Source organism: Eutrema salsugineum, unplaced genomic scaffold (assembly GCF_000478725.1).
Source record: "Eutrema salsugineum unplaced genomic scaffold, Eutsalg1_0 scaffold_14, whole genome shotgun sequence".
NCBI classification, from domain to species: domain Eukaryota; kingdom Viridiplantae; phylum Streptophyta; class Magnoliopsida; order Brassicales; family Brassicaceae; genus Eutrema; species Eutrema salsugineum.
The window spans coordinates 8664119-8675698 of record NW_006256877.1 but is presented as its reverse complement, the minus strand read 5'-3'; the positions used below and the strand labels follow the sequence as shown (position 1 = coordinate 8675698).

Below are 11580 nucleotides of genomic sequence, written 5' to 3'. Positions count from 1 at the left end.
GCTGGGTACTTCTCCTGAAATCTTATGATAGAGGTCGGTGCAAGCCTCAATATTGTCCTCAAGCGGGACCTCTTTGTCATAGACGAACCAGACTTTGGACCTCTTTGCTGATTTTGATTGAGGAGAGTCATCGGTACGGTCCCGATCTTGCCTCTTTCAAGCATTCGATGGCTCGGGCTGGTACTGGCGAATCACAAGCTTGGAGGCCGTTGGGCCAGCAGGGTTGAGGTCGGCATCATCGTCTTGAAGCTGAGGAATGCCTTCTCCCCTCTTGGATTTCTTTGAGGACTTCCTCTTCTTCGTCTTTTTCTAACCAGCATGGTCGGGAGAGTTTGTAACCGGAGGCACCTCGTCGACTCTCGGCTCAGCCCCTTCAGTAGTGGGAATGGGGTCTTGAACCACATCGTTCGGCTCATCGTTGTCAAACAAGGTCAGGATCTCGTCAAGCGAAAAAATCTTCGAGGGTTTCTTGGCTAAGTGTTTGGTTTGCGGCTCCGGAGCTGATTGTTTCGGAGGAAGACGCAGCTTCTTCGCTCGCCTTTTTGGTTTGAGGGGCTTGGGTTCCTTACTGAAATAAGGGAAGGAAAAGAGAGTGTGAAAGTAAGTTCGGACAAATTAAAGTATAAAGGAAAATGACTAAGTAACACTTACCAGATTTCTTAGCTCGGCATCGAAGGATATTCTTCCTAAGCTTCGGGCCAGCAGCGTTTACCGGCCTCACTGAAATCTGTTTGGAACTCTGTTGTGAGTTCGGAGTTAAGAAGAACACTTGGGAGATGCCAACCTGCACAAACAACGGAATAAGGTTAAAAGAGCAGATAAAGATTAAGAGCGAAAGTTTAGTTTGTCTAAAACTACCAATCGGGATCCGCCACTCCAACTGAACGGGGATATCAGTTTTACTTATGGTGAGTTCGTTAATCTGGAGGAAGAAGTAGTCTGATTCCCAGTCGTTGTATTTGCTGGACTTCACCCCAGTAACGATGTATCTCCGAGGCTTGGCATTAGCCGAGAAGAACCAATCCTTCGTCGGGTGTAGGTTAACCGAAAAGAGGTCTTCGAAAAGACGATTGGTCGGGTCTTTGTTTAGCTCGGCACACAGAGACAGAAATCCTGTGTAGTTCGTCACCGATGCGGGCATCAATTGCGAGAGAGCCATGCTTCGTCGGTTGCAGCAGCTGAGTAAACGAGACGGGATCGAAAGCGTCAGTCTGCATAGGGTGAAGTAGTCCAAGTAGACATAGAGAAAATCTTCGGGGGCGTCCCATGGACGATCTCCGACGTCAGGAGCGATGTTAGCTGCGCCTTCTGTGAGTCCGCATGCTTCAAGAGTAGTACGGATCATTCCCGGAGAGCACGTAGAGACGGGTACATCGCGAGGACAGACGGTCTTCCGAGCTGATGTTGGTGCAGAGGTAACATTCACCGTTTAGACTTTGGCGTTGACCTCGGCATTGTCTCCCCCCTCAAGGTTTCCTTCCTAGAGTTCGTTAAGCTCCTCAATCTCGTCGTTATCATCATCATCCTCGTCGGCATCTGGAGCAATCTGGGCCCTTGTTTCTCTAGCCTCATTCGCCAACTGTTCGGGCGGCTCAACCGTCGATCTAGGTCGGCTACTTCCAGCACCCGCCTACCTGGAGTTCTTACAAGTTAAGGTCGGAGGATTACTCACCGACCTAGAACTCTGAGATGAGGAGCTGGCCTCGGATGGATCGCGACGGTCTTCTGGAAGGATTTGGTTAGAAGAGACGTCTTAGGAAGGAATTAAGAGATATTTTAGATCGAGAAGTGAGGTCGGAGGAAGGAGATTTGAAGAACTGGATGAAGATGGATCAGAAATTTTGAAGATGGATCGGAAAAGTTTGAGATAGGTCGGAAAGTTTGAATATTGATCGGAAAATTCAAGGAGAGCGGCGGAGAGAACTAAGAGATATAACAAACGAAAAAACTAGAGAGATAAAAAATTCTAGAGAGAAGTGAGAGTGGCGTACTTTTTATATGCTGAAGTGAGAATGAGGAATGCGAAATGAACCTTGCGTTATAAAGCAACAGTGGGAATCGTGGTTCCTCGATTTTTGCAATGCTCTGAATTAGGCCGGACGAGCTCCTGGGCCGAACCTGGTCCGTTCACATGAAGTCGGTCGGAACTTCTCAAATGAATCGAGAAGGATCCTGAGATCGGTCGAAAATTGAAACTCTCGAACGAAAAAGAAAACTCCTGAGAGAAAAGAAAAGTCCTCTCGGTCCCATATCGAGGAGATATCTCGCGAATACCGACTTAGGATACATATATAAAGGGAGAGGAATCGACACCAGAAGACACAAGAAAAATCCCAGAGACTTAGAGACTGACAACTCAAGATATTGCTAGCTTCTTAGTTTCCTAAGTCTTAGTTCGTTTATCACACTCTGAAATGAACTCAGTTGTATTTTTCTCCGATCTAATATCAATAAAATCCAAAATTTCGATATAAGTTACTGTTTTGCCCCTTTTGTGTGATATCACATATCAACTTGCTCCAAACTTAACCAACAATTGTATGTTTTTGGTTCTACACAATTTATATGTTATAATACATACATACATATATATATATATATATATTAAAAACTCTATAAATTAATAACATCGAGATTCTTATCTTTTATTAATTTAGAAAGTTATTAATTTAAAAAAAAATTAATTGACTGAAAAACATATTTTAAAACCAAAACAATTTATACTTCAAAAAAACATGCCATATTCCTACGAAAATTTCGTAGGAATTTGTTAAGAAAGAACCGTTTTCTACGATTTTCTGACGATATTTTTCGTAGGTTTTTGACATGTTTTCTTGTAGTGTAATTACGAATAAATCGAAGTATTAATTTATCGAATATTAATTTAAAAGTTTATACTCTATATATATACTATATATATATAGTTTAGAAGATAAATATAAAGTAAAATAAACATAAAAAGCAAAGATATTCAGTCCATTCGAAAACAGAGATCTCAAATTGGTTGTCGTTGAAGGCCGAGACAGGAGAAATGGAACCTCCGATGACAACACTGCTACTGATCTGTATAAAACTAGCTCAACTCAAAATGAAACCTGCGGACACTCTCTTCAACTATTTTCCACTGTGGTTAAAAAAAAAAACAACTGAATATAGTAGTAGTTGGTAATTGAATATGGAATGGAATTAACAAAAATATGACATTTGACAGTATCAACTCTTACTTATACTGACATACTCTTCAATCCATTGAACTCCCACTCGATTACCCATTTTTTAGTTAGTTCAATTTATTTAATGAATAATGGTTGTCTATCCTATAACTTATATAGCCTACAACAAGATTTGTATTTTAAAGGTTTTCTCCTTTCTTTTTGAATCGATCTCATCAAATATTACTTCGTTTTGACATAACATCTGATTGATACAATAAACTGAAAGAAACAGGCAAAAATAAAGAAAAACTTAGGCAAAATATAATCCATTATTCAATTTTTGTTTCTCATGTGTTTTATATTATAATGATTAATTAGTCAATATTGTAATTAATAAAAAAAAAATCAAAAGTAAGTATAAAGTAATTATGACAAAAAAATAAAAGCCTACGGAAACATTTGTATATCAATGGTTTCTCCTCCATTTTTTGAATCGATCTCATTAAATATTATTTTACTTTTACACAAAATTGGTTGCAAGATATTGAAAAAAAAAAAGCAAAAATAAAGAAAAATATAAGCAAAATATAAACCATTATTCAATGTTTGTTTCACATGTGTTTTATATTATAATTATTAATTTATATTATAATTATTAATTATCCACTATTGTAAATAAAAGTGTTGTTCAAAATTAAGTACAAAAAATTATGACAAAAAATAAATTTATACAACTTTTTTAGGTTTTTGATACTTTTCCTTCTTTAGAGTTGTTTTAGATTTAAGAAGATAGAGATCTATCTCTTGAACCATCTTTGTTTTCTTTTCAATGTCGATTTCTATTCCTCTTTTCAATACAATGTTTTTGCTTTCTTTAATCATGTCTGAGTAGTTTTATTTTTGGGTTTAAGAGATTTCGATGGGGGCTATATATGTTTGATGAGGATTCCATTATCTATTGAAGCCGAGTCCTAGAACTTTTTCTTCTAAATTTATTTTTAATGCATGAGAGTAGCGTCATGAACTACAATCTGATCTTGATCCTTGGTATTGCGAAAGTATTCATCCAGGGCCAGATCTAGTTTGAGAAGAGCATATCAACCATAGGAGTGGAAACCTACCTATGGGCAAACTCTGAATGTTGACGAGCCTTAAGAAAGCTTGCATCTTTTCTCTTCCAGGGCCAGAGTAGAAACCTCCTGGTCAGGGTTGCGAGAGATAGTTGGTTATGATCACGACAGTGGCGTATTCATACGTTTGTGACTCGAGTTCTAAAAGTTTTAGCTATGATGTTTTAAATTACTTTTTAGCAATGTTTGAATCGTTTATCCCCTGGAGAGAATTTCCCTGAAAACCCAGTGTCTCTTCTTTGTAAGTTTTCGCCGATTTTCATACAAGCTTTAGTCATTAGGTTATTTTCTTATTCCACCCAATTTTCATTCAAGCAATTTAGGTTTAGTCGTTTTCTCGTTTTTAGTCGATTTTATTAGGTCTAGTTATTAGGTCATTTTGATTTCCGTATTTTCCGGTCAAGATTAGTTTTTACGTTTTAAAGACACCACCAAAACCTTTTAAAATATCGTCTGGTTCTAAACTTCCTTACTTTATATTCTTTTGAAAACTTTTGCAGAAAATAACCTCTTTCCCTATGGATTTGATCCCGAAGTACTACACTCGATCAGCTTTGCACTTGCAGCTTATTGATTTCATCAGGATAAAATTTGACACCCTCATCACGCACGCGATTAGTACCACATCGAAGTTTAGACAAAAAGTGTCTAATATATAAGTAATGTCCAAAATTAATTAGTATGAGACATTTTGGAAAAGAATCTAAAAACAAATATGTGCGGGCTTTGCCACTTAAATTTAAAATAGACAATATTATACTTATAAGGAATTGAGCATGAGCATGAAAAGACCGATAAACCAAAATTTTGTAGCATTTTTTTATAGATGTTTGAAGTGGCGGAGCCATATTGTATAAGACAGGGTCATTCGCCCCCAATGATTTTTTAAAATTGGTGTAATTTATTAAAGCCTAATATCAATGCCCCCACTCCTAAAATCATATATACACCTATTTGCTTTCAATGAAAAAAATTTCTGGCTCTGTTTTGAACCTAAGCCGATAAACCAAAATTATGTACTGTCTTTTTCGAATGGATTACAGTTCACATGTTAGACTCAGTTAACGAGACTTCTGATCTACCAAGAAAAAAAAGACAATTTGTAAAGTTGACTTTTGGAAAAACAAAAAAGAGGGTTTGTTAGGTTGACTTTGGCAAAAACAGTCTTCATTCGTCGTGATTGGTAACGCTAGAAGAGTAACGTAGGTGGGAAGTGTAGCAATTAGCTACATGAGAGATAATTTGGGGAACAGACTGCTTGCAGATCAAGAATTATGGCCTACAATATTTGGTCCGCAAATTACATTAACTTGCTCTCCAAGTTATTTATAATATGTTCAACCCACCAACTGCGTTCGTTTTAAATACTCCATATATAATACTCATCAAAATATGAAAGTTTATTTTTTGATTTTTTTTTTAACTTTTCCTTTGACGAAGTTTCTTGAAATTCCAAAAACCATTTCTCTGTTTTACTTTTGAATAAGAACCAAATTAGAGCAAACAAGAGAAGATGAAGCTGACCTGCATCAGTACCTTCTAACAGATCACAATCCAGTGATCCACATGTTAGTCTAACCCTTAGACGAACTTTAAAAACGGTTTGGCAAGTTGACTTTGGGAAAATGCGTTCTTACCAAAAAGAAAAAGAAGAAAAAAGCGCTTTACGAATCGGGTTTGTCAAGTTGACATTGTTGACTATTGGGTTATGCAAACGCGTTCATTTAGAATACTACAAATAATATAGGGAATAGCATATGCATCAAAATAAGAAGAGCGCAATGGTAATGAAGATAACACATGTACCTTTGCTTCGTCTTCTTCTTTGCTTATTCTTTGTGATTGGTCTTGTAGGAGATAAAATACCAGGTTAGTTCACATATCAAGAGAATCAAAATTATGATATTTGCATTATGATACTTGCTTTGGTTCACTATATCGTCTTCTACGTATCTTTGATTTATCTAAAGAAACAATAAGTTTTTTCATGAAGCAAAACTTTGCATAGCTTAAAGGTATTTTGATATATCGTTTTTTTTTTTTTAATAATCACCTCTATTAGAATGATCAAGTAACTCGATGTTCGGATGCTCTAAATTTTTATTCAGCTTCTCGTTACCTCCCATTAGTAGGGTATGGGAAAAAAATAACTAGATTAAGGATCTCTTTTATTAATTTCTTTTTTTGGGTCCGACAAATTATTAAAGTCATAACAATTTTCTATATAGAATTACAAATGATAGATTATAATAGAGCAAGCATACATAAACCAAATTTGGACGGAAACCCAAAATGTAAAAAAAAAAGTTGTTGTTGTTCTGACCTAATTTAATATTGGGGTGACGTGGCAAGGGAGAAAAAAAAGGCGATTAGGGTTTTGCGGACCTTCCTCCTTACGTAAGGGCTCCGGCGGCCGCCGACGGAGCTATGACGGGTGGAGTTGGGCCGGTTGGAGATGAGACTGCGGAGGTGATAGCGAGAGACGTGGTGTTATGGTTGGATAGTTGTCAGAATACAAAGGAAGGAGATGAAAGTGTGATAGCACATGAGGCGATGAGGAAGGAGGGTTTGGTGATTCAACCAGCACAAGGGGTTTTGGTTTCACAGATCGAAGAGGGAGAGATTGTCCCTGTAGTACCGAGTTCTGGTGCAAAAGAAGTGACGGGTGTAAAACCTACATCATGGGCATCAATTGTCCGCAAAGAAAAGGAGATGATGCGTTATGAGCTGAAAGTGGAAGAGATAGATGGTATCCCCACAGCAAAGATACCAGATATTGTGTTTAAGGATGCACCTCTTTGGGAGGACTTCATAGTTGGGAAATTCCTGTCAAAAGCTCCTTTTGTTGGAAGGATCCATGCTCTTGTTAACAGAATATGGACTCTTGGAGATAAATCTCTTAAAATTGATGTCATCGTCGTTGATGAAACTACTGTCCGATTTCGTATCCCGGATACAAATGTCAGAGCTAGAATACTGAGGAGAGGAATGTGGAACTTGTGTGACGTCCCCATGGTTGTCACCAAATGGAGTCCGATTGTAGAAGCAGAACCAGCTGAAATGACCTCAGTACCGCTGTGGGTTGTGGTCAAGAAAGTACCTCCGAGGCTCTTCTCATGGAATGGTCTATGTGCTCTAACCAGTCCACTGGGCGAGCCAAAAAAGCTCCACCCGGATACAGAAACTTGTAAGAGTTTAGATGATGCAAAGGTTTTGGTCGAAGTGGACTTAACAAAAACACTTCCAAAACGTTTTTGTTTCAAGTCAGATTCAGGTCCGGATGCAGTGGTGGAGTATATCTTTCCATGGCTACCTCCGAGGTGTATGGGTTGTATGAAATGGGGTCACCTCATTAAAGACTGCAACCAAAGTGCGAATAAAGTTGTGGTGGGCGGATCAAAAATGCAGGAGTTTTCAGAGGAACAGATTAAGCAAACGGCTCCGATTTCGCCATCGGAAGCAAAATCACAAACTAAGCCATTGGAGGAAATTACTGTAACCGTAAGGGGTACTGCTCAGGAAAATCCAGAGGCAACTCATGTGGAGGAGAAGGCCTGGTCAACTCCAACTAAAACGAGCCGAAGTCCCATAAGGAACCCAGAATTAAAATTCGGAGAAGTCTCAATTCTGACCAACTCCAGATATGCAATTCTTAGTGAGGCGAGTGAAGAGGGGGGAAACGTGGAGAAGAAGGTAATAGAGCAAGAGACAAGGGATATGCAAAAGACCAAAGACCCAAATATGGTAGCCTCTGCCTTGCCTGAAGTGAGTGAGAGGGAAGAAGCAGAGGAGGAAAAGGACTCGGGTACGAAAGAAATCGAACAGTGCAGAATGGATACTTTGACGGACCTGAAGAATAGCTGGGGGTGGAACGCTGAGGCAATCTCTACCACGCAGTTCAAAGGGAAGCCATAAGTTCCTATCTCAACAGAAAGCAATGAATGCCAAGGACCACAATCCTGGTATTCGGGAATCACGCAACTCAAACAAACATATTTAATGTCGGGATTCTTCTGGAATATCCGAGGTTTAAACAAGAAAAGCAAACATAGTGTGGTGAGGGATTGGATCAGAAAGGAAAAGTTTGACTTTGGTTGTCTCATCGAAACAAAAGTCAAGGCAGGAAAAGCAACTAATATTTTCTCGGACATTTTTAAGGGTTGGTCCCTGTTATCTAATTACGAAGAGCATCGGCTGGGAAGATTGTGGGTGGTTTGGAAAGACAATGTGCGAGTCACTCCTCTGTTCAAAATAGCTCAGTTAATAACGGTTTCAGTGATGGTAGAAGGCCGTACTGAGGAGTTTTTTGTTTCATTTATATATGCTTCCAATTTCGTGGAAGATCGGAAAACACTTTGGGAGGATCTTCGATATCATCATGCTTCTCCTCTGTTCCGGGACAAATCTTGGCTTCTTTGTGGAGATTTTAATGAGATTCTAGAGGGGGCAGAACATTCTCTGTATGATAATTCACCATCTATTCCACCTGGAATGAGAGATTTCCAAGACTTTGTGAATCAATGCGAACTGGTTGATTTGGTATATCATGGACAGAATTACACTTGGTGCAACAAACGTAAGGAGGGGGTAATATGCAAAAAACTCGATCGGGTTCTGGTTAACAAAGATTGGATTCATGCTTATGACAGATCGTATAGCGTCTTTGAACCTGGAGGTTGTTCGGATCATTTGAGGTGCCGATTCTATTTGAAAGAGGTGGGGGGAAAGGTGCGAAAACCATTCAAATTCACCAATGCCATATCGTCTCATCCTGAGTTTCTGAAGGAGGTTACAGAGTTATGGAAAACGTCGCAACCGTTATTCCACTCAACTTTGGCCATGTACCGACTTACGAAGAAACTTAAACAACTGAAACCAAAGATGCGAGCATTAGGGAGAGATCTTTTAGCCGATATCTCGAAGAGAACCAAAGCTGCTTTCATCAAGCTATGTGATCTTCAAGGTATCACTATGCAAAGGCCAACTAGTGCAGCGGTTGAGGAGGAATCTGAAGCGCTGCAGAGCTGGATGAGGCTTGCAGATATTGAGGAGAAATACTTAAGCCAAAGATCCAAACTCCATTGGCTTAAGATCGGTGACAAGAGTAACAAAACATTTCATAATGCTGTCAAACTCAGGGAGATGCGTAACAGCATTAGAGAAATTAAGTGTGGGGATGGCTCAGTGGTTGCGGATCAGGTGGATATCAAAAAAGAGGCGGAGAGATATTTTCATGAATTTTTAACAAGGAAACCAGAGGATCTAGAGGACTGGCCGGTTGAGGATCTCCGTGATCTGTTGGGTTTCCAATGTGATGATACGGATAAAGCACTTCTAATCAAAGACGTGACCAAAGAAGAGATTCAGAAAGTAATTTTCTCTATGCCAAGGAATAAAGCACCAGGCCCTGATGGGTTTACTAGTGAATTCTACAGGGACTCATGGACTATTGTTGGTGATGACGTAACTACAGCAATTCAATCTTTTTTCCAGAAAGGATTTCTGCCTAAAGGTGTCAACTCTACCATCCTTGCTCTTATTCCAAAGAAGCAAGAGGCTCATGAAATGAAAGATTACCGCCCCATATCCTGCTGTAATGTGTTATACAAAGTGATATCTAAGATTCTTGCAAACAGGCTCAAAGGAATTCTCCCCAAATTCATCGGCCTCAATCAGTCTGCTTTCATCAAAGACCGGCTCTTGATCGAGAATGTTTTATTAGCCACAGATCTAGTAAAGGACTATCACACAGACACAGTTTCCCCTCGCTGTGCAATGAAAATAGATATATCCAAAGCATTCGATTCTGTCCAATGGGATTTCTTGGGAAACATACTGACTGTGATTGATCTGCCCTCTCAGTTCATACATTGGATTAGACTGTGTATCTCCACAGCCTCTTTTTCGGTGCAGGTGAATGGTGAGCTTGCCGGTTACTTTGGTAGTGCAAGAGGTCTTAGACAGGGCTACTCTCTCTCTCCCTATCTATTTGTTATTTGTATGAATGTGTTGTCCAAATCTCTGGACAAAGCTGCGAGGGATCGCATCGTCGACTACCATCCCAACTGTTCAAAGTTGAAGTTAACGCATCTGTGCTTTGCAGACGACTTGATGGTGTTTGTGAAGGGGGAAAAACGATCAATAGAAGGAGTATTAAAGGTTTTTGAGGAATTCGCTACTAAGTCCGGACTTCGTATCAGTTTGGAGAAATCAATTCTGTTTATGGCGGGTACTTCTGACTCGGTTAAAGCTGATATTTTGTTAGAATTCCCTTTTGCTGAAAGAGAGTTACCGGTAAGATACTTAGGTTTCCGTTATTGACGAAACGTATGACCGCTATGGATTACTTGCCACTGATTGAGAATGTGCGCAATAGAATCAGCAAATGGACAGTTCGAGCCCTTTCTTTCGCAGGCAGGCTCCAGCTTGTGAGATCGGTGATTTTTAGTGTTACAAATTTCTGGATCGCAGATTTTAGATTACCTAAAGCGTGCATTCAAGAAATTGATAAGCTTTGTTCAGCTTTTTTATGGTCGGGACCATCTCTAAATCCCAGAAAGGCAAAGGTAGCATGGAAAGACGTTTGCTTACCTAAAGAAGAAGGAGGCTTGGGCCTACGTTCAATTGAAGAAGCAAATAAAGTATGTTGTCTAAAGCTGATCTGGAAACTTATCTCCTCAAAGAATTCCTTATGGGTAAATTGGGTTACCGAGTATCTTATTCGCCGTGGCTCCTTTTGGGCGGTACAGAGAAGCACCAACTCTGGTTCATGGATGTGGAGGAAACTCCTGAAGTATAGAGACTTGGCGAAACAGTTTTACATGGTGGAAGTTAAAGGAGGAAACAACACATCCTTCTGGTTCGATCACTGGAGTGATTTGGGTTGCCTCTTTGACAGAGTCGGGGATCGAGGGCCGATTCAGCTTGGTATCAATCGTCTGGCAACAGTTGGTGAGGTGCTAGATCGACATCGACGGAGAAGACATCGGCAAACCATCTACACGGACATTGAGTATGAGATTCTCAAAATCAGACAACAGCGAGAGGAAGGAGTTGATGATGTAGTGAAATGGAAAAGCCATTCAGGACAGTGGCAACCGAAATTTGTTTCTAGAGATACATGGGATCACATCAGAATAGTTAGACCAAAGGTGAATTGGTACAGAGGTGTGTGGTTCTCCCAGGCCACTCCAAAATACTCATTCATGGTATGGTTAGCTGCACAAAACCGGTTGGCGACAGGTGACAGGATTCAACGCTGGAATACGAATGCTGATACAGCTTGCGTCTTCTGC

General features: G+C 39.7%; 1 protein-coding gene across 1 annotated transcript in view; it reads left to right on the top strand.

The window, feature by feature from the left end:
- The first annotated feature begins 10623 nt into the window (after positions 1 to 10623).
- The window catches only part of LOC112088476, a 1314-nt gene continuing 357 nt past the window's right edge, over positions 10624 to 11580 (top strand). The window contains exon 1 of the mRNA XM_024158759.1: positions 10624 to 11493. Within this exon, the coding sequence (XP_024014527.1) occupies positions 10624 to 11493 (870 nt within the window). The remainder of the gene's footprint in view (positions 11494 to 11580) is intronic.